Source organism: Protopterus annectens, chromosome 9.part0 (assembly GCF_019279795.1).
Source record: "Protopterus annectens isolate FY-2018-M chromosome 9.part0, PAN1.0, whole genome shotgun sequence".
Taxonomy (NCBI): domain Eukaryota; kingdom Metazoa; phylum Chordata; order Ceratodontiformes; family Protopteridae; genus Protopterus; species Protopterus annectens.
In genome coordinates this window covers 869,984,016-870,007,863 of record NC_056743.1, presented here as the reverse complement: position 1 = coordinate 870,007,863, position 23,848 = coordinate 869,984,016, and the positions used below count along the sequence as shown (strand labels likewise).

Here is a 23,848-nt window from a genome sequence, read left to right as displayed (position 1 = left end):
ATACAGCTGAATCTATCTCTACAACTGAGGTCCCTGCTAACACTCTTGAATCGGCCTCAGAAATTTTACCCACTACGGTGCTTACCACTGACTTATCAGACACCATTCCCTTGGATGTCTCTACCCCAGCACGGTGCTGCTAGGCCTCCAGCAGCCATGTCCATTAAGGCCTTCGCCAGGGCTAAAGCAGCCAAGACTACTAAAACAGTGCCTGTTAAACCTCAACCAGGCCCTCTTCCAGTTCTCAAATGCTTACTTTGGCAGAAGATTTAATTTCATTAATTAGAGGATCTCAATCTCACCCAGACAGGGCCTCTCAGCCAGAGAAGAGACCTAGGGCAGAGCCCCATGAGCCAGTGTCCTCTGATGATTCTGCTGATGAATCAGACATAACCGACCAGCCAGAGGCTCCTTTCTCCAATTTTGAAGATTCTGATGCTGAAGAATCCATTCCAGCTGCTTCCCCACCAGAAGAATTCTCCTTTGGAAACCTTGCATGCCATGCGAGAACAGTTCCAATGGCAGCAACAGGATTTTCAGACTCCAGGAAAAGACTTAGGACCTTTTGCACCTTCCACAGCACAGGCCCTTAGCTACCTCTCCTTCTCTCTGTGGTGGATGATGCTTTCAATGATGTCTGCTCCGCTCCAGATTCTTTACCCCAGCCCTGCCAAACCAGACAGATTTTACAGGGTGCCAGATACTCATCACCACCTTTACAAGGCCCTCTTGCAGACCCGAAACTATTTCCCAGGGTCCCAAGGCAGTAGCAGCGACCATAGCTAAAACCCTGTTCCTTCTGAAGGAAGCAAGGTCATTAGACAGATGGGGTAAAAGGTTTACACTTCAGCCACTCTCAGCTAGAGCTTTAAACTGTCAGTTTCACATGATACAATACCAAGAGTTTATGCTTGATCAGTTAACTTGATAAGAAATATGTATTAGAAATGGTAAATAACATACAGCAGGTTAGTAACCATTCTTTAAAATGTGGCTATGATGCACTGGAGGCTTCATTTAGATCAGCCATGACTGGCACTGTAATTAGAAGGCATGCATGGCTAAAGGAGCAAGCTTTACGGATCATGTTAAATCTAAATTGCTAGATGCTCCTATGGATAAAACAAGTTTGTTTGGTACACCTGCCCAGCAGGTTATGAAGAAAATGGAAGAAAAGGCAAAATCAGTCCAGACAGTTAAAGATTTCTTGCAGGTTCAACCCCAAGGTTTAGCAGGAACTGGCCTGCCAAAATTGGTCCTTTCCTGACTCCACAAGACCTCAAAGGGCAGGAATAGACGTTCCAGAGGCAGAAACCAATCCAGAGGAGGTGCCTACAGAGGACGACAGTGGCAAGGTAACAACAGAGGCACAGACTCAACACCTGCCACTACATCAACACAGCCACAGTGACTTAATCCTAAACCCGCCTACCAGGGAACAAATAGCAGCTCCTCTAGAAAGCTAACCTTATTTTCAAAAACTGGCACCACATAACAAAGGACAAGTGGATTTCTGAACCATAGATCAAGGTTACGGTTCCACTTCCACACTTTACCAGACAAAAGAGAATGCCAAATCTACCTCCAAATCAAAAGACAGAGGCTCTACAACAGATAATGGAGTTAGCAAACATGAGAGCTGTGGAGAAAGTGCCAACAGCAGAGCAAGGAAAGGGTTCTACTCCAGACTATTCCTAGTTCCAAGAAAGGAAAAAAGTTGGAGACCAATTCTAGACCTGTCCACCCTGAATACTTACATCATTGTCCCAAAATTCAAAATGCTGACCCTACAGCAACTTCTTCCCATGCTGGGCAAGGAGTGTTGGCTGGTAACTCTAGATCAGGAGGCATACCTGCACCCCATTCGACCAATCTGCAGAAGATACCTCAGATTTCTTGCAGGATCAGAGCACTATCAATTCTCAGCATTGCCCTTTGGCTTATCTACTAGTATTCACAAAATGCCTGGCATCAGTAACGCCCATTGCAGACTACAGGAATTCAAATTTATCCATACCTGGACGACTGCCTGATACAAGGAGACAACAAAAGCAAGCTGACAACAGATTTACAAAGGGTCATTTACTTGCTTCAAGCACTGGGATACACAGTCAATTTACAAAAGTCAAGACTGATACCATCCCAGACAAGGACTTTCCTGGGAGCGGAATTGGACACAGTAAGACAAATGGCATTCCTAACTACAGAAAACAAAAGAACTCCTCTTCTTGGCACTAACAAAACTGAACAAGTTAACAGCAAGAAAGGTACTGCAGGCCTTGGGTTTCATGGCATCATGCATAATCTTGGTTCCATTTGCCAGACTACATATGAGAAAACTACAGTGGTACCTAAAGAATTTATGGTCCCAACACAGACACAGCCTAGAAACGGAAATCCCACTAATACCATGCTTAAAACAGGAGTTCCTATGGTGGGCTCAGGCATGCCAGTCAAACCCAGGCCTGCCCTTCGCAAAGGTCAAGCAAGCCAGACCATCACAACAGATGCTTCAGACCTAGGATGGGGGCATATGCTGGACAAATAGGATTGTGGACACAGGACCAACTTCACCTGCACATCAACCTAAAAGAAATGCTGGCAGTAAAGTTCAGACCATTTCTCAAGGAGGACCAGTTGATGATAAGGACAGACAACACCACAGTCATGTGGTACATCAACAACCAGGCAGGCACTCATTCTTACCCCTATGCAGAATGACTTTGGAGCTGTGGACCCTGGCACTCAGCTACAACATCCAGTTACAGGCAATATTTGTGCCAGGAAAAGAAAACTCTCTAGCAGATATGTTAAGCAGGACCACATCGATGCCCGGCAGCTGCAGATATCTTCAAGACCATCTCGAAGAAATGGGGAATGCCTCAGATAGATCTATTCATCACCTCTCAATCACCAGCTCAAAAATTCTGCACAAGGACATTCCACCCACTAGCATGGAAAGTGGACTCTCTCCTTCAGCTGGAAAGGCCTAACAGCATATGCATTCCCACCTCTTCCCTTGATACACAAAGTACTACTAAAAATCAAGGAGGAACGCCAAGGATAATCCTGATAGCTCCAAACTGGCCAAGACAGCATTGGTACCCACTGCTGAGGAGCATGTCTCGAACAATATGTGGCCAATACCCTGATGCCTTTGATGCTAACTCAGAACAACTTCAGCACCATGCATCCAAACCTAAAAACTGCAACTGACTGCATGGAACATCACATAGCAGCTGCTAATACAGAACTTTCACAAAGAGTTAAAGACATTATTCTTGAAGCACGCAGGCCTTCAACTACAAGGAATTATGCTGGGAAATGGAAAAGGTTTGTCATTTGGAGTTCTGAAAGAGGAAAAGATGTATCAAACATAGATATGCCTATCATTCTGGAGTATCTGGCGAACTACTTCATTCAGGCCTGTCCTACTCCTCCATCAAGATTCATGCATCAGCTATTTCAGCAGAATACAGCTTTGATCCACCTGTTTTTCACACCTTTGCTCAGGCAGTTCCTCAGAGGAATCAAGAATGTAAAACCTCCAAGGAAACCACCATTGCCAGCCTGGGACTTGAACTTTGTGCTAGAAAAATTGACACTATCACCTTTTGAACCAGCAGCAACAGCAGACCTACAACACCTGTCATGGAAAACTGCTTTCCTACTGGCAATTACTTCAGCAAGGAGGGTTTCAGAACTACAGGCCTTAATGGCAGTGCAACCCTTTCTAATCTTCCACCAAGATAGAGTGTCCATGAGGACTAATCCTACATTTATGCCTAAGGTGGTATCCAGAGTGTCTTTAAACCAGGCAATCCACCTACCTACCTTCTTTCCCAACCCACAAAACAGAGGGGAAAGAATACTGCATACCTTGGATGTACATAGACAGCTACGCTACTACTTGGACAGAACAAAAAAATAGCAGAAAGACTGACCAACTTTTCATAGCCTATGCAACAGGAAGGGAAGGAAAAGCTATTTCCAAACAGACAATCTCCAAATGGATAGGAAATTGCATACGATTCTGTTACTCCTTCCATGGAAAGCCAATTCCACAGAACATAAGACCTCATTCTACAAGGGCAACAGCCACTACCACAGCCTTCTTGTGGCTACCAAAGACATTATTGAGGCGGCTACTTGGACCTCCATGCATACATTTGCCAAGCATTATAATTTACCTCTATATTCCAGATCCCGAGCAGGGTTTGCCACTGCTGTTCTGCAAGGATCCTAAACACACCATAATCTACTTTTATCCTCCTCCCTAGTTGGCTATGGTATTCTACCCAGTTGTTATGACTGCAGATGCATCCATGAAGGACATAGTACAGTTTTGTACCTACCATAAATGTAGATGTCCGGATAGCATCTGCAGTCATCCCTCCTTCCCTCTGTGGTACTCCTAGGGTGTTTACCCTTCTAATAGCTAGCTAGTGGGGATTTCTTTCATGGTGTATTTGTTTGTATTTATGTACATACATGCTTATTTTTGTGTTTACCTCTATCTTTTGGAAACATTGGCATCTATCAAAATTTTTAGCCTTCTATAGGGCTTCTGGCATCTCGGGCAAGAAACACTGAAGAAAATGGCGTCGGCTGATTTATACCGAAGACCAACAGAGATGACGTCGGGTGAAGTGCGACATCAGCGGACTTTGGAATCCGGCCGACTGAAGGGCTGCCTGACGACAGGACAACCCAGTTGTTATGACTGCAGATGCTATCCAATTCGGACATCTACATTTATGGTAGGTACAAAACTGTACTTTCTCTTAGCTACTTTATTACAAACAGGTATTGGTTTGTGCAAAACAAAGAGAAAATGGCATTACAATGGTTGTACTTTTCCATTAGTTATGAAGTACAGAGAAGTTATAAAAAGCAAATTAAGGGGTGTAATGTACACTTTGGAACAATCGAAAGGTAACGTGCTGTGTCACTTGGGTGTGTGCGCACGCTTGTGTGTGTGTGTGTGTGCGTGCGTGCGCGTATGTGTGCTGGCTGCTATACCTCTCAAAGTATGTGATCAAGACGTGTACAAGGCCTGGCAGGAACATTAGAAGACACCGGTCCCTTAAAAAGCTGAGAGCGCAAAAATTTTGGCAGCATGATACATTTTCAGAACAATAAATCTGAAAGTTTTATACTACATGGAATTACTGACAGACTGACTGACTGAATAGTGTAGTCACCCTTAAGGCAACAGCAGGCATGTTCTGTAAAAGCAGTGGCATTTGATACATATGGTGGTGTTTATGAGCGTATCTGTATGTTTGAATGTATGTGGTAGAGTGAATAAGGGGGTGCCTATGATCACGTGATGCACATGCCACCAGTAGTGATTAGCACAGGAAACCTCATTACCAGTAGTGGTAAAGCCACACAACTCAAAGACATTCAAATCAATTGCTAATGAGGTCTATTTTCATTGTGGCAGATCTTGACTCTGAATTGTGTTTTTTGGGATGTTGTCAAATGACCTCTTTGCCACAGCCATGGCGAGGTTCATTCCAAACCCCAGCCATTGAGTTTGAAGTCAAAGAAGTAACAAGATAATACAGACAATATTCTGATGATACAGCATAAAATATTAAGCAGTTAACGGATTACATATGCTGTTTCATGTATTAGTATGATGTCATTTTTGTTCACATTTCTTAATCTTGACGTGTCCTTGATGTGACTGGATTTGTTAAGCCATCGAGCATTAACTATTTTTTTTTTTGTAACATATTTTTGTATTTACTCTCTCGCTCTCTCCCTTTTTTCTCCATGTGTTCAACACTACTCTGTCAGTGTTTATGTAACACCTGCATTCAGTTCACTTACTAAGATAACTTCTTGGTATTTACAGTCTTCACTGCTGTGTATTGTATACTTTAATGCTTCCACTGCCTTTGTTTATTGTCAGCATTTTGTCCAGTTCATAACATTTTCTGGGTGATTTCTTCCCTACTGTATTGGGAGAGAGATTGTTCTACTACATCTTGATAAATCTGTGCTGGTGGTACTTTAAGTCAAACAGAAAACAAAACATTTAAAGGTGCTTAAACTAGATGAAAATAAAGCATTCCTGCATGGGATCAAGAGGCCCTGCACCCTCCATGTAGGGAATTTGCCTCACACAACTGTAGTTATATATACTAACAAAAGGATTGCACAACTAATGAGAATCTTGAAAACCCCATAATCGCTAAATCACTACTGACACACTAATACAAAATGCACTACAATTCATTCTAAATGTAAAACAGCCATGATTTTCAGCTCAGGAAAGTATACCTGAATTGTGTAAACCTTATCCATTGATCACTTGACCAAGGGTATTGACAGTGATGGAGATTAAGATTACAATCTCAAGTTGTAAAGTAACAGACTGATGGTGCACAATACATGTGTTTACTTAGGTTTAAAGAGTGATATATTGAAGACTTGATGCTTTATCCATATACAATGCCTGTATTTACACACTGGAAATTTTGATTTTGGACTTCCTACATTTATCTTTGATATGCATTGATTTGGCAGTACTACCCTTGAAATACTAAGCCGTGAATCAAGACCCCATTAGCTAATCATTCTCTTGTTATGTTCTTTTTGTGCTCTGTATGTTGCCTGTCCTTTGTGTAAATGTTGAGGTTATTTGATTAAATGGTTGTATGTTGCTGCATTTCTGAATCCCCTAGAGCCACATTTTACACCATTGATTGGCTAGCCCTGCTATGGCGTGAAGTCTCTGATCCATGTTCTCTTATCTTGAGGACACTGCGCACCACTGTAGATGCCCAAAGCGGTTGGTCTATACAACTCTTCTCCCATAGGGCACCATAGAGTCTGTGCTGCTGCCCACAGCTCCATTTATTAGTGAATTTGAGATAAAAAACATTCAGCATGTTTTTTGGAGGTGGGAAAAAACCCAGAGACACAGGGAGAACGTGCAGTTGTGTAAAATCTTACCATAACAGTAGATGTCCTTTTGGGAAGATGATCACCCCTGCAAATTACTACACTGATAACATTCCCCTAAGACTAGAACCAGTGGTAAGCAACATGGGAACTCACGTTGAAATTAACCTGAACTTTGATCACCTTGTGTTCATGGTAGTGAGAAAATCCTTCGACATGGCACAACTTATAAGTAAGGGCATGACATCCATAACAAAGGAGATCACAGTCCTACAATACTCTGCCCTCATTAGAACAATAACTGAGTCCAATGCACACTTTGGCATGTACCGCAACAGCTGGAATGGCCACAGAGGTTCCTCACTAAAAGAATAGAGGATGTAAATAATATGTCCTATGCGGACTGCCTCAAAGCTCTGTTCCCTAGACTCAGCCTCCTACAGATTATAGACGGATGATCTATGCCTAACCTACCAAAGGCATTCTCTGATCCAGTCCTGATGACTCTGCTGCAGATTTGCAAAACAAACAGCAGTAGAATTACCCGATATAAGGATCTAAACCTTGGCTGTGATAAACAAAACATGTTGGAGGGACAGGTATGTGTCTCACAGATTATCCCTTCTCTGGAACAACCTCCTCATTTATGTGAAACAGAGCTCTTCCCTAAGCCGATTCAAATGCAATTTGGATCAATGGATGGGAAATCGCAAATTTCCCTCTGATTGTCACCTGTGGTGTTATGGACGTGGCAGTTTGTAGATGGCCTAAGGCACAGATATATACCAAAGCCATTCTAGCTCATGGACATTGAATTGATAACTGGGAAAATTGGGGCATGAATGCCTAAGCTTAAAAAGGTCTAGGTCTATTAGCCTAGTAACCTGTTATGATCATATACTTTAATCAATGCACAGTGCTGAACATTGTTTTTGAGGTTTCTATCATATGTATAAGTTCATAGGTGTAAAGCAGGTTGTTGACACACTGCATTGCAGCCTTTTATTGTGAGTAGAATTGCCACCTTTTCAAATGCCCAAAGTGGGGCGTTTTGGTAGAAAGGTGAGATTCTGCAGGATAAAAGATACCCACTGCCAGTGCAAAGAACAAAACTTCACTTTTCTGCCAAAATAAAAGCTTATTCTTGCAGCATTTAAGTTGTTTATGCTATTTCATATAACATTGAGGTGTTTCAGATACAACATAACTGTTTCATGCAACTATTAAATAACAATTTTGAAATATTTTGGTCTAAAATCTCAGGAAATTTGTCATTTTTTATTTATTTATTTTTTGCAGGATACAACTGCCCAAAGAGAGACTGTCCCTTGCAAAGAGGGACAGGTGAAAACTGTAATTGTGAGTTTTGTATGATATAAGCAAGACAGGTCAAATTACCACCAGCTTTTTGACGGCAAGGAAAGGGGAATGTCTTGGGTGAGGGCTGAACAACTGTAGGACTACAACTAAGGCATAACGAAAGAAGGTTAATTAAACATTATTTAAAGCAACAACAAGGGTGAAATACAGTTAGAAAGCTTGCTTTTACAGATGAGCTCTAATACATTAAGCATTGTCAGTGCCATTTAAAAATTTTAAACCAGAGAGAGAGACTGAAAGAAGACAAAAAAAGTCTTTGAAGTAGCATGTTATCTGAATGGAATGAGAGCAGCATGGCAAATTAGGTGTCTGCTTGATTCAATTTTCTAGGGACACACCATAAACTGACGGATACCTACAGCTAGGCTAAAAAGTCTAAATCATGTCAAGATTTTAGACCCCATGTACGCAGACTGTGTTATAACACTTAAAACTTTTAAAAAAGCACCAGTGTCAGAATGAGCTTAGAACTGTGGGAAACATAAAGACGTAATGAAATCAGCATGTTTTTTCCTGTTTCTGAGGTTCTACTTTAATTTGTAGTAATACAGTCTATCTGTTTGGCTCCTATCACTTTAGATGACTACACTGTGTATTGGTAATAACTGGTGACAAATGGACTATGTCTAAATGACCTAGTTATTAATTTTTACTCGCTTATTTAGTTTTCACAATCTCTTCTACTTCTATTTAATTAATATTCAAATTACAAGCAACAAGAGGCTTCACAAATGCAAGTAGTCATGCTTAGATGGATAGAATGCCTGAAAAAGACTCACAAAGGGAAGAAGAAAATAGCCTGCACTGGTGGCATAGAGAAGTGAAGTCATGACCGCAGCCCAGATAACTAGAGTTTGACTAGCCTCTTGAGTGCTTGAACTGCAGGCAGGAAAAATGGCTGCACCTGTCCTGGGGGTGAGAGGGACAGTGCTTCCCACCTGGTTCATGCCATTGCTCTAATAAAATGGCAGGGGTGGCTCGTGCTATAGGACTGCAGGACTGCAGCCCCCCCCCCCCCCCGGCGTGGAAAGAAAAAAAAACAACATAAAAAAAAAATCACAAAAAAAATAATTTTCTCGAGTCACGGACCTCCGCGCATGCGTGATTGCACAGACTGGGGAACTCCAGACTGCTTTGTCAGTAGTCCGGATAGGAGGAAAGGCCATCTCTGTCCTGCAGCCCAGAAGTCTATGTGGTGACGACCGCACAGAACGGAAGACATCCGGACTGCAACGTCCGCAGGCTGGAGCATGCTCTCATGGGGAAACCTTCCCCAGGAAGACATTGGAGCCTGCTCTCATGGGGAAACTGTTACTGGAGCCTGTGTGGGACTGTAGATGAACTCACGGGGACTGTTACTGGAGCCTAGGTAGGGAACTGAAATCATCTTCAGCTGGAGCCGAACAAAAGGGGTATGTGTGAGTGTGAGTGTGTGTGTGTGTTTGTATGTAATGCCCCAAGTGGTGGTGGGTAGAGAACAGGCTTGAACCCTGTACCTTGGGCCCAGGTGGCAAGAGCTTGAATTCCCTACCCACCACCATTTGTAAACAATTTGCAGATTTTTTCTCTCATACTTGTTCTGTTCCTCATAAAATCTGTGCTTTCTGTATTTTTGTGCCCTTACAAAGTCAGTAGTGCATTGGTGCAGTGGTAGCATTGTTGCCTGACAGCTACAGGTTCTCTTTTTTGATTTTGGACTGGGGTGCCTTCTATGTGGAGTTTGCATGTCCTCCCTGTGTTTGTGTGGATTTCCTCTGGGTTCTGTTCCTCATAAAATCTGTGGTTTCGGTATTTTTGTGTCCTTACAAAGTCAGTAGTGCATTACTGTAGTGGTGGCATTGTTGCCTGATAGCTACAGGTTCCCTGGTTTGACTCTTGGTTGGGGTGCCTTCTGTGTGAAGTCTGCAGGTCCTCCCTGTGTTTGTGTGGGTTTCCTCTGGGTGCTCTGGTGTCCTCCCATCTTACAAAGACATGTGTCTTTCTGGAGTGTTTCTCCCTGGGCCTCTGTTGAAAATTGGCTTTTGTTCCATGTCAGACTTTCCTGGTTAACAAATGTTAAATAAAAATGACAACCATTTGAATTTCAGACTTCATATTCTTCAGAAAGTACATGGTAACACAAAAGCTTTTATTCTAGCAATTTTCTAAGTTTATAAGATAGATATTTAAAATCTGTCCCTATTTTTGGGACTGTATTCCCCCATTATTGGCTCTGTCCAGGTTTTTTCTGCTAAGGTTGAGAGCTATGGTAAGAGCTGAATTCACTGAATACGTTTGGGGGCTGTATTCCCCCATTACTGGCTTTGTCCAGGTGTTTTTTGCTAAAAGGTTGAGAGCTATGGTGAGAAATGAATTTACTGAATATGGTTGGGGGCTGTATTCCCCATTACTGGCTTTGTTCAGGTGTTTTGTGCTAAGAGGTTGACGGCTATGGTGAGAATTGAATTCACTAAATGGTAGCCATTTAAGTTTAAGTGTTCCTCTCTTTCACAAAACAGCTGATATGGCATAGTGGTATGTTGCTCTGACTGTTTTGCATAGGGTTCTGGGTTCAGGACTTGGCAGTGAAATGTATGGTAGTAACACAGCATTTTATTCTAGAAACTTTCCAACATTATACAAGCAATGTTTAAAATGTGTCTCTGGTTTTTGGGCTTCTGCCCCCCCCCCCCAAAAAAAAATTTTGACTTTTTCCAGATTTCTTGTGCTGCAAAGTTCAGAGATACAGCTGACTGAGTAGATTTTACAAGGAGCTGAGAGCTGCAGGGGAACAAAAGTTTAGTGCTGCTTATGCTGTGTCTGATTGTATTGTTAATAGCACATCAGGTAGTATACTTGCTTTTGATGCAGAAGGCTGTGTGTTCTACTCCCACACTAGACAGATGCACTGCTGATAATGTACTGTGTTGCAAAGGGGATGGATGCTGCACTCCGTTTTGGCGAAGATACCTAGTAACTATGAACCTGTTATCAGTTTGCCATCCATTCCTTATTGCAATATTACTAGCTTATTAATTTTTTAGTGTAAGATAGGCAATTTATTCCTCAAGGGCAACAGGCACTTTATTTGTAGATGAAACAATGAAATATAAAGTTGTTTGCTAGCAGCAACCTTTTCATTAGTTACAGATCTCTTTAATGTGGAATTATTTAGATGACTTTTACTTCTTCAGTGATTGTGCATAGGTACTGATACTGGTGGACTGTAGAAGTTTGAGTAGACTTTTATGATGGAAATGTTCTGAATTGGCCAGTTTTGTTATTATTGGTGCATGCATTTTGTTTCATTGTTTACTGGAAAAATGTTCAAAACAATAAATTTAAAACACCCTCTAAAACTGTACTGTATTGTACAAGGAATATAATTTAATACAATCAGAAAGGTGTATGTAGAACTGCGGTGGTGGTGCTGCGATAGCGTTGTCGCCTCATAGTAAGACGTTGTCCTGTTCGATTCTCAGCTAAAGTGTCTTCTGTGTGGAGACGTGCGTGAATGGGCGTACCTTCGTTGAAGGTTGTGAGTCAGGGCTGGCAACTCGGCACGTAAAAATCTACTGCCAATCATTAGCGGACCGGAGTTCCGCTGTGGCGACCCCTAATCGGGAAAAGCCGAAAGACACAACAACAACAACAAAAAAAAAAAAAGGAAGGTGTATGAAAGAGCATGCGTATGTTTCATGTGCAAGGGGCCTGTGATTTGAAAACAGCCCAAACCCAAAGTTAATCCTTATCTGCCACTGGCAAAATGTATTTTCTTTGAATGTGGGTTTCAATGCTGTTTCAATGAATGTGAGCTTCAAGGGCAGAGAAGTTCTAATGCTAAGTCTGTTTTCATTGTGAGACTGCATTGCTTTGTTTAGCAGATATCTATTAGTGTTTGTGCAGTAAAATGCAAAATAAAACTTTCAAATGAAGTCCAAATCATCGCAGAAGTAAAGCAGTATGCACATTAGTGTTTATGGTAAATGGGGTGAAATAGCCAAGTAATGGTTCATTGGAATGGCTGCAGGGTGGGGAGGCTCCATTCGACCATGATTTTGTGAGGGGGGGAAGGGCGGTAAACTCAAAGACAGCCCTGACTGAACTATACATCTCAACTGACCAGATTTTTGCAGAATGAATAGATTTTTGCTTCTTATTTTTGGTTTGTTCCTCATAAAATTTGTGTTTTTTCTGGCAAATCATTTAGGAATGAAGTCACTAAATAATGACAGACACTGAGTGCCAGACTTCATAAACCTTCAGAAAATGCATGCTAAAGCAAGTCATGTTATTCTATCAACTGTCTCAGTTTATACAAGAGCAATTTTTAGTACTGTTTATATGTTCCCTCAATATATTTGGCCTTGTCCAGATTTCCTGCATTAACAGGTTGGGAGATATCTGCAAATAAATTGCTTTATAGAATTAGGCATATCCAAACTTCTCAACTGTCCCAGATTTTGGCTCAAAATGTTATTCTTCCCGTAATAATCCCTCCACAAAATGGCAATTTTGGAAGAAAACATGGAGGGTTTACAATTAATAAATAATTGTAATAATCAGAGTTATAGATTACTTTTATTTCAGAAATGCATGCAGATTCTTTTATTTTGTCAGCTGCTCAAGTTAGCAGTACTAATATTAAAAAACATGTCCCTTCTTTGACAGGTTCCCAGCTGCATTTTGTAGCTATTTTATATTTCTGCATCACAGTTTTGGTCCATTTTTCATAAAATTGTGTTTTTTGGCAAATTAGTGGCAAATCATTAAAGACTGAAGTTAGAAAATAATGACAGACATTTGAGTTTCAGATTTCATACCCTTCAGAAAATTCATACTAATGCAAGACCTACTACTATTCTATTATCTTTCTAAGTTTATAAGAGCAATATTTAAAAATTGTCCTTATTTTTGGGCCTTTGTCCCACTTCTATGTATGGCTTTGTCCAGCTTTCTTGCTGTGATGTTGAGAGGTATGACAAATGTGTCAGGGCCATCGCAGTCAGCCAGAGACATTTCAAATTGTGACATACTTGTTGCACCCCACTCCCCCATCTAGTGACTCTGGATGTGTCCAAGCAAGGAAAGGAGCAGTTATGCAGTGTAAATGTGCAGTGTGTGTCCCCCCATCCAAGGTAGGCACAAGTACTACAGTGGCTTTTCATCTGTCCTTGATTTTGCAGAATGTTTTGGTTTCTGTCATATTTTTATACTGTTGATTTATACTTATTATTATTCAGAAAGTGCCTGTTGCTGTGTTTAAGTAGCAATGCTTTAATGACCATCAGGTAAGTTTGTCTGAGATTGTAAGATGCAAGTAAGTTTTAATAAGCATACTGTTAAAGAATTGACAACATTGAAAGCCTTTCTGTTGTTGCCATGCAGAGAATACTTACATAACTAGATAACGTATAAGCCTTGGGTACTAAAATGCATATGACAGTATTTATAATAAAGGACAAGATTACATTATTTTAAGAAACTCATTACATTTGTTGGAGACTTGCAGTCATCTTTGCAGGCTTTACCTGCAAATTAAACAGAATGCCAATCTATCGTGTGTGGTCCATAACCTGTGCAGTAATCCTTTAAGCAATGTATGTTTTGCTTGTTTCTTGTTTGCTGTTCATTTTTTACTTTGATCATGTTTTCCCCATGAAACAAGTAGATAGTTGTTGTCAGGCAGCAGGTCTTTTTTGGATAAGAAACATTTTTACAAGTGGGGTATCACAAAGATTGCTACTTTCAGCATGTTACTTGGTACTTTAATAAAGCTGAATATAAATTATAATTAGAACTGCAGTGCAAGGAGAAGTGGTTTGAGTTGAGTGCTGCTTGTTTTTCTTATACTTGATTTTGACTGGCATTCCAGTAATGTATTTAAAAAGTAATTTATTTTTCATGCCTCACAGCCTTTTTGTTTCCATCTAGATATTAAGCTGTCATGCAGCCAATGCATCGAAATATTTTTTTTCTTCAGCACTTCATTTTGTCTTGATTGGACTCTCATAATGATGGTTTGGCACCCAGGGCAGCGTATTTAATTAAAGTTACAGTTTTTGTGGTTTTGAGTATAGCTCCTCCCCTTTCTAGTTGGCCATACCCATTCCCATTGACCCCACCCATTCAGCTGTCTCCTGCAGCCCCCCTTTGATTTGAAGTCAGCAGTCGCCACTGCAAAATGGCCTTGGCTGGACAGCAAAGGCCCATCATGATATGGGGAACCAGTGATGAGAAAGCTGTGGGTGATGTCTTCCAAGCCTACTATTGTAGCCCCAATCAACGCACGAGGGGGAAGCATATATGTGCAGACAAAGGAGCATAGGTAGTTTCAGCAGTGACCCAAGTGCTTATGTCACCACCATGGCAGGGTTAAGCCAAAATAAAGAAAAAGTACAGTTTTGTACCTACCATAAATGTAGATGTTCGAAGATCCACATTGCTGCAGTCATAACCTGTGGGTAGTCCGCTGTCCTCGGTCGGCCCGAATACCAAAGTGTTAGGCTGGCGTCGGTGATGGTCGCTCAGATCTGACGTCAGTATGCTGTGGTACTAAAGCGCATGACCGACGCCATATCCTCAGTCTTTCTTGCCCCAGATGTCAGAAGGCCTTAAAAAGAAAGGCCATAGCCAAAAATAGAAAAATACCCAATCACCAAAATAGTAACAATAGGTAACACCCCAAACCACACAGTCACCCCAAACTACAGAGGGGAAGGAGGGAGGGCAAATTGGACTGCAGCAATGTGGATATTCGAACATCTACATTTATGGTAGGTACAAAACTGTACTATGTTCTTCATCTCACATTGCTGCAGTCATAACCTGTGGGTAGAATCCCAAAGCAAAGGTAAAGGGAGGTTGGTAAAATCATATAGCATTAGGAGCTGCTAACATGCCCTGTAAAACTGCAGTGGCAAACCCAGCCCTAGATTTGGAATAAAGAGGGAGATGGTAATGTTTAGAAAAAGTGTGCACTGAACTCCAAGTAGCTGCCTCCAAAATATCCTTAGTAGCTACTCCCCTTAAAAAAGCAGTAGAAGTGGCAGTCGCTCTAGTGGAATGAGGTCTGATTCCAGCAGGAACCTCCTTACCATGATGAGAATAACAAAAAGCAATACAGTGGCCAATCCACTTAGAAATAGTTTGTTTTGAAACAGGTTTTCCTTGTGAACCCAAGGCAAAAGAAATGAATAACTGTTGAGACTGCCTGAACCCTTTAGTTCTGCTCAAATAATAACGTAACTGCCTGTGAATATCCAAAGAGTGCAAAATCTTTTCCCCTTTATTTTGGGGATCAGCATAAAAAGTAGGCAAATGAATAGATTGGTTTAAGGCCACATTTGAAACAACTTTAGGCATAAAAGTAGGGTTAGTACAGGGATACCCTATCCTTATGAAATATCAGGAAGGGTTCAACTGCCATTAGAGCCTGTAATTCAGATACCCTTCTAGCAGACGTAATGGCCAACAAAAAAGCAGTCTTCCAAGACAAAACTTCAACTCAGATGTAGCTGCAGGTTCAAAAGGAGGTAAAGTGAGTTTTTCCAACACAAAATTGAGATCCCAGGAAGGAGTAGGAGCTCTACGTGGGGGTCTGATGTTCTTTGCCCCTCTAAGAAATTGCTTAAACAAAGGATGAGAGAATAATGGTGGGTCACAGTCATAGTGAGCAGAAATGGCTGCAGCATGAACTTTTACAGAGGAGAAAGACAAACCCTTGTCTAATAATTCTGTAAGATACTGAAGTGAAACACTCAAATTAGGCACTGAAACATCAAAGCTCTTTGCTTTGCTCCAAAGAAAAAATCTCCTCTGTTTATCAGCATAAACTTTCCTTGTACTAGGCCGTCTGGCCTCCAAAATGACATTCAAAACTTGTTGAGGAAGCTGCGACCCCCCAGGGTCTAGAACAGAATACGCCAGGCTGTCAGATGCAGGGACTGTATCCTGACATTGAGGAAATGATTGCTTGCCTGGGACAAAAGGTGTGGAATTGGTGGCAAAGGCCAAGGAGGTTCCCGTACTAAACTTCTCAGTAGAGGGTACCAGTGCTGACGTGGCCAATCTGGAGCTATTAGAATCATGCAGGGCTTGTCCTGTCTGACCTTCAAGAGCACCTTGGGAAGGAGAGGCAGAGGAGGAAAGGCAAAGACGTGAAGGTTGTTCCAACTGAATGATAGAGCATCCACTCTCCAAGCTTTTGGATGAAACATCTTTGTGCAAAACTTTGGCAATTGGAAATTTAGTGGAGAAGCGAACAGATCTATGTCTGGAGTCCCCCAAGTCACTGTCAACTGTTGAAATACATGAGGATCCAATTTCCACTCGTGGGGATCCACCATCTGCCTGCTCAAAACATCTGCTAAGGAGTTCTGTGCTCCTGGCAGAAACCTTGCCTGAAGAGTGAGGTTCAAACTGAGAGCAGTCTCCCACAAAATCATAGCTTGTCTGCAAAGAGGTACGAATGGGTTCCCCTTGCTTGTTGATGTACCACATGACTGTTGTGTTGTCTGTTTGAATCAACACTTGTCCTGGGTGAAGTAGATCCTTGAAAGCCATCAATGCAAATTGGACTGCTAACATCTCCTTCATGTTGATATGTAAATGTTGAAGTCTGGCAGGCCACGTGTCTTGAACCCATTTTCCATTGAAGTGTGCTCCCCAAGCCATGTCTGAGGCATCTGTCGTTAAGATCTGACTCGCCTCTGGTCGGGTCACAGAGAGTCCCTTGTTTAGGTGACATTCCTGAGCCCACCACAAAAATTCCCTTTGTATGCAAGGTATTATCTGAATGACAGTGTCCAAATCGTGGCAGTGTTGAGTCCATACGCTTTTGAGATACCATTGTAGCTTCCTCATATGCAGTTTGGCATTGGGAAGCACCAGAATACAAGATGCCATGAACCCCAAGGCTTGAAGGACTGTCCTTGCAGTCAGCCTGGACCATAGAGACAATTGTTGGAAGTAAAGGGTAAGATTTCTTTGTTTGTCCGGGGTCAAAAACGCCATCTGAGAGGCTGTATTCAGTCTCACACCCAGAAAGCACATGTCCTGAGAGGGTACTAGACTGGACTTTGTTTCGTTCACAGAATACCCTAGGCACCTTAACACTGCCATAACATACCGTAGATGGTGAAGTAACTTGACTTTGTCTTGAGCAAGAATCAGGCAATCGTCCAAATAAGGATAAATGTGTATTCCCCTTAACCTTAAGAAGGCTATCACTGGAGCCAGGACCTTTGTGAACACCCTGGGCGCAGTAGATAAGCCAAAGGGCAATGCAGAGAACTGATAATGTAAAGTCCCAGCCCGAAAACGCAGGAACCTCCTGCAGCTGGGCCTGATAGGAATGTGAAGATAAGCCTCTTTGAGATCCAGAGTTACCATCCAGTGATCTTTGCCTAGCAGAGGCAGAAGTTGTTGCAAAGTTAACATCTTGAATTTTGGAATGTCCAGGTATGTGTTGAGAATAGACAAATCCAGAATTGGCCTCCAAGTGTTTCCTTTCTTTGGTACAAGAAACAGGCGAGAATAAAATCCTAGGCCCACTTCTGACGGAGGGACCTCCTGGATAGCCCCCATTTTTAGAAGTAAAGAAATCTGTTTGTAAGCCTCCACCTTTTGCTGAGGAGGAACGTCTGGCATGCCTTTGAAAGGAGGCAAGGTGTGAAAATAAAACTTGTAGCCTCGATCTATAATGTCCAACACCCATTTGTCCTGGGTGACTAAAAGCCAATTTTGCCTGAAAAGTGCCAACTTTCCTCCCAGAGGAGCTGCCAGACAGGAGGGATCTGGCAGCTGAAGATACAGGTCATTGGGTCTGTTTACGAAAAGGCTGACCCCTGCCCTCACCTGAAGATTGTGCAGGGGAACTCCACGTCCTCGGTCTGAAAGAACCCTGAGCATGAGCTCTGCCCCTACCACGTCTAGATCTGCCCCTAGACTGTAAATCAGAAGAAGGATAAGCCCATCCCTTAGCAGGCCAATTTCTGCTAAACTTAGGGGCTGCACCTGTAAAAATTCCTTAACTGTCTGCATGGACTTAGCTTTGTCTTCCATTTTCTTCAAAACTGACTCCACCGGAGAACCAAACAGAACTTCAGATTGAAGGGGAGCATCCAAAATTCGAGCTTTAACATGCTCTGACAAATTCTGATCCTTAAGCCAGGCGTGCCTACGAATAACTGATCCAGTGGCAGCCACCCTGGAGGAAGCCTGAAGAGCATCAAAACCACACTGCAAAGAATGCTTACCCACCTGATCAGAGGCGTGAACTAAATCTTGCAATTCTTTACACTCAATACCCTCTGCCAAAGCATCTACCTTAGATTTTAACTGACTTAAGAGAAAATTCTGGTACTTCAGCATATGAAACTGGCAATTCAAAGCCCTCATCGCTAGAGTGGAAGACGTATACACCTTTTTACCCCACCTATCCAAAGCTCTAGAATCTTTATCCAGAGGAACTGGATTCTTTACAATAGAAGCCCTGACACCCTTAGGTCCCTGGCTAATAGTCTCCGGGTCAGCTCTAGGGCACTTATACAAATATTTATGGGCCTGTGGCACTCTGTAATACCTGTCTGGTTTAACAGGGGCAGGAGGTAAAGAATCAGGATTAAGGGAAGCTTCAGAGAAAACATCCTGTACAACATCCAAAACAGGGGGAATAGCCAAGGGCCTATGCTGTGGTAAGAACAAAAATTCCCTAAGCCTCTTTCGAGAATCTGAGAAATCTTGACCTTCCCACTTAAAATGCTCCCTCATGGAATGCAGGGTTTCAGAAAAAGAAAAATCCTCTGGAGGGGAAGCAGAAGGACAAGAATCCTCTGCATCAGAATCAGAATAAGGAGGAAAATCCTGAATGTCCTCAGCCGAAGACTCAGAGTAATCTGAGGAATGCTCCAATCCTTCCACTCTGTCCACCTCTGGCTCCACCCTAGGCCTCTTATCCGGGGGGGGGGGCATAGAACCCCTGATTAAAGTAATCAAATCCTCTGCCATCTTCAGCATATGCTTTTTAGGTACAGAACTAGGGCTGACACCAGTGGAAGACAAACCAGGCCTGACCTTGGAAGGTGCTTTAGAGACAGAAGTGGAAGGCCTAACCACCTTATGCAAAGAAGGGACTACAGAGACCTGAGAGGCCCCCTCAGCCTGACCCGACTCCTGAGAGGCCACATCCTGCAAGATTAAAGGCTCCCCCTGAGATTCAGCTGAAACCTCGGCAGGATCCACAGATTCCACCGTAGTTTCCAAAGAACCGGCATCCGTAACGGACGACTCATCCTGCTTGGACTAACGTTTTTTCTTTACGCTTCGGAGGATCCGACGGCATATTGTAATTACACCGCTTACCGAAGACAAGTCTAGCACAATCTAACCTGCGTTTAATGGTGCGCTTATTAAATTTAGCGCAAAAGCGACACCCGACTACGTCGTGCTCAGGCCCCAAGCAAGGAATACAGAGAGAGTGGTAATCCCTATGAGGTATCTGTTTCCCACAAGAAATACAATTATTTACTTTTTCTGACATCCGGATTTAACTGAGGCAAGAAAAGACAAAAATATTCCCCAACAGGGTACTTAGCCCAACTTGGTCTTCGGTCTGAAACTCAGAATACGAAAATTTCAGGACGCCGAACGGCACTTGCAAACGCTGCTTCTGCTTCGGACCATGCGGCAAGAAAGACTGAGGATATGGCGTCAGTCATGCACTTTAGTACCACGGCGTACTGACGTCAGATCTGAGCGACCATGCCAGCCTAACACTTTGGTATTCGGGCCGACCGAGGACAGCGGACTACCCACAGGTTATGACTGCAGCAATGTGAGATGAAGAACATGCTCTTACTGCTAGGATGCAGGCCTAAGAGACCAAAAAGCACACTCAAGACTGGCTGTATGACAACCCTTTCAGACAAAGGAGCAAATGATCTAGGGAAGGCTTGACTTTCAGCAGTCTCAAGGGCAAGAACAATATAAAAAGACAAACAAATGTCAATTTGATGTCTGGATGACAGGTAGCTTTCCTCTACAGGGAACTCCCTTATTGACTGCCTTCCTTATCCTAGGACTGCACCCTCCTCCCAAGGTTTGTCCCACTCAGTAGCTTAAAATCCCAGACAGAACTTATCCTATCTCCAGTGGATCTGGTTTCATCTGCCTGCAAGTACTTACATTTTTGAACCTGGTTCAAGCACAAGCTTTGCTTCCAGTTTAGGTCATACACACTGACAGATCTAAAGCTATGAAAAGACAAGCTTTCTAAAGATATTTGAACTCCTGTCTTTCTTTGCCTCTCTGCTACATTACTGTCAGTGTTACAAACTTCTTTTTTCTTTCTGCTGCTTTGAGCCTCCTTGCTGCTTCTCTTTGTTCAACTTCCTCATTGCACACTGGGATGATTACACACAGCTATTCAGATATGCTACACTGTTTCACAACTTTCTTCAATGGCAATGACATGTTTGGGTGGGGTGCACAGAAAGAAAATAAGGATTCTTAAAACCAGATACAACCCAGAGTAACACACTGCCTAGATTGTGCCTTTGTGGTTAGAAAATAATTTGTATTCAACTATCTGTTTTTAACATTTTTCCTGACTTGTTTCCAGTTCAGCTGCTTTGTATTCAACTGTCTGTGTATAAAGTTTTTCCTGCCTTGTTTCCAGTTAAGTTGCCATGCTGGAATGAAGGCTCTATGCCAGTGATGGCAAACTTTTTGGGCTCAGTATGACAAAAATTTGGAAAATGCCTATCTTGACTCTGCTGGCATTTCACCCCCCTCCCCCGGAACAAAAGAGAAAATTCTTTACATATTCATTTATTTAAAAAATACAGTCAAATCATGTGCGCTGCTATGTATTACAAAATTAAAGGAAAAATCAGTGACTTGCAATAGAGAAAATGATATGCGCACTGATAATTTGGCTTAAAACGGTGCACCAAAAAAAATGGACCTACTTTTAACAGTAAATTTGAACTGAACTGAAAAAAATATGGAACACATTGCATTTGATTTGATTAACATCGATTAATGACTTTTTTGTTGCTGAGTTTTAATAGACAAGTGCAGGGTCACATATTTCTTATAATTTTGTTCATTCAGTTTCTTTGATAACTTGGGTGCTGGTGAATGCTGGTGTGTCATCCAAAACGTAGTGGCTTGTCACCTTTAACGTGAGTGTCACAGGTTCGCCATCACTGCCCATGCTTCTGGCAAGCCAATGCACACTTTATCACAATACCATTTCTGTCAAAATGATCAAGTAAGGAGATTATATGGTTACTAAAAATAATAAAGACAGACCAATAATGTGGGTATGAAACCTTAAAATAATTCTCCCTTTTGTACAGCAGTTGAATAACAAGCACAGCTTTTGTTTCTCTGAGAAATCCACCTTCTCATTTCCTGCCTTGAACATTTGAGTAAAATATCACAGTTTCACTTTTAATTCCCCCTCCCTTCTCTACGAAGCCCACTCTTAACTAATCTACAATCTTCCCTTAAAACACAACTTTCCTCATGTTACAACAAAATTGCCAAATTCGCTACTGGCCACAAATCATCTAGCCACCACTGTTCTTCTCTCCACAAACTAAAATGGCTAGAACTTTCCAATCATCTCACCTACACTCAACTGACTCTAGCACATAAACTCATTTTCAACCCCCTTCTCTGTCCATCCCTTTCCTCTGTCTTTAAAATGCACCTACCCAACAGAGTACTAAGATCTAACAACCAAAATCTAATAGAATTGCATAAACCTACTCACCCACCAGGTAAAAATCTCCTATCCTATGGCCTAGCACGTCTCTGGAGCTCCCTACCCCCATCCATTCGTATCATCTCTAACCACTTCACTTTCAAAAAATCTCTTCACTCTCACCTAATATCCCAGTGGGAATGCTCCTGTTCTTATCCATCATAACATAAACTGGCAAACTCTTTTTTCCCTCCCTTCTGCTAACTTCCTCTACTGCCTCTCCTAACTCATACTCTCTCTACTTGTTCTAACCAAACTTTTTATAAATTGTATTATGCGTCATACTTTCAAGCTTAGTCAAGATTTAGGACCTTTCAGTACTTATATAGAAATTTTTCATTACCAGTATTATATCTTCTGAAACTTTCATCACCTGTCTGTACTACTTAAAACATTATGCTTTAAACTGCATCACTTGAAAATATTGTAATATAACCTAAAACCTTCTTGTAACCTGGTTTCTCAAGTTATACTACATGAAATGTCTTGCTCTAATTTGTTCACTTGTAAACATTGTAATCTAATGTAAAACCTATTGTAACCTTCTTACTGGAGCTTTTCTCCCCAGAACTCCACTGAAAACGGGTTCATCTTGGCCCAGTGGACTATCCTGGTAAACCAACTGCAAATAAAATAAATAAATAAATAAATAAATAAATAAATAAATAAATAAAACTGTTACGAGCACCTGCATATCCAGGGTTTTGGGAACTGGTCACCAGCTTATATATTTCTAGAAAGAAACAACACTCCCCTCCCAACTACTACGAGTAGTGTACTTTTCTAGACCGCATCATTTTTTAATATAGTATAACTTCAAATGACAGGTTTAAACAAAAATTATATTCAGCTAACCAGGCATTCTGAAAAAAAAAATAACAAAAGAATGTGACTATAGTAAATATTTTTAGTGTACACAGTGGCAAACATGTCATATGCTTGGCTGTACATGCTTACACAGCATATGCACATGAATCTTGTGACTGCTGTGGAATGAAAGTTGAGTCACTAGTACAAATAGGAAACATCTGTTAGAGGACTTACAACATCTAGGGTTGTTTTCTCCAGGACATCCACTAGCTTTTCTATTTTGGTTTCATTAGTAAAGATGAAATCGTCATCTACCCACAGGAAGTACTTTGTGGTGACTTGAGAGATTGCCAAATTCCGACCAGCAAACCAACCCTGCAAGAAAAAAAAAACCCTACATATAATATTTTATTAAAACATTATTTCTGATACATACTGGAACATTATTTCTACTTTAAAATTGCAGTACTTAGTTTTGTTACCTATGCAAAGGAATTCAAAGTAAACACAACACACATTAGGTGCATGCATTTCAGAAAAGCTTAATTAACTGTGACTGAATTACAACGGTACATTTTCTGCGACAATCACAAAGCACACACAATCGAAAGAGTAATTTTCCAACCACGTTTCAGCATGTGCCCTTTCCCTAAGCAGGTCCAATCTGGTGCATTTCCCTACACTTCCCCACACTCTCATTACAGGACAAGGATCTTCCAAGATCACAACCCCACCAAAAAAAAAAAAAAGTGGGGCCATAGGCAGCCCCTCCACCTCCACCCACCAAAAACATTAATAATTTTCCACTGTCCTAGGCATGTTGGGTAGAAGTCAGAAGACACAGTGATTGCTGTTATTAATTTAATATTTTCATTGCAAAAGTGCCATCTTTCATGGTGTAAATTAATGAAAAAAAGAGTTGAAACCTATAAAATACGCATACAACAAATTAAGAAGAGGCACCTTCATCTACTGCAGGTAGTTTAA

General features: G+C 41.7%; 1 protein-coding gene across 3 annotated transcripts in view; it reads right to left on the bottom strand.

Moving 5' to 3' along the window:
* Window positions 1-23,848, bottom strand: part of B4GALNT1 (beta-1,4-N-acetyl-galactosaminyltransferase 1) — a 2,012,712-nt gene that overhangs the window by 448,936 nt on the left and 1,539,928 nt on the right. For all 3 annotated transcript variants that reach the window (XM_044083592.1, XM_044083594.1, XM_044083595.1), the window contains exon 9: window positions 23,096-23,236. In XM_044083592.1, coding sequence (XP_043939527.1) covers window positions 23,096-23,236 — 141 coding nt within the window. The remainder of the gene's footprint in view (window positions 1-23,095; window positions 23,237-23,848) is intronic.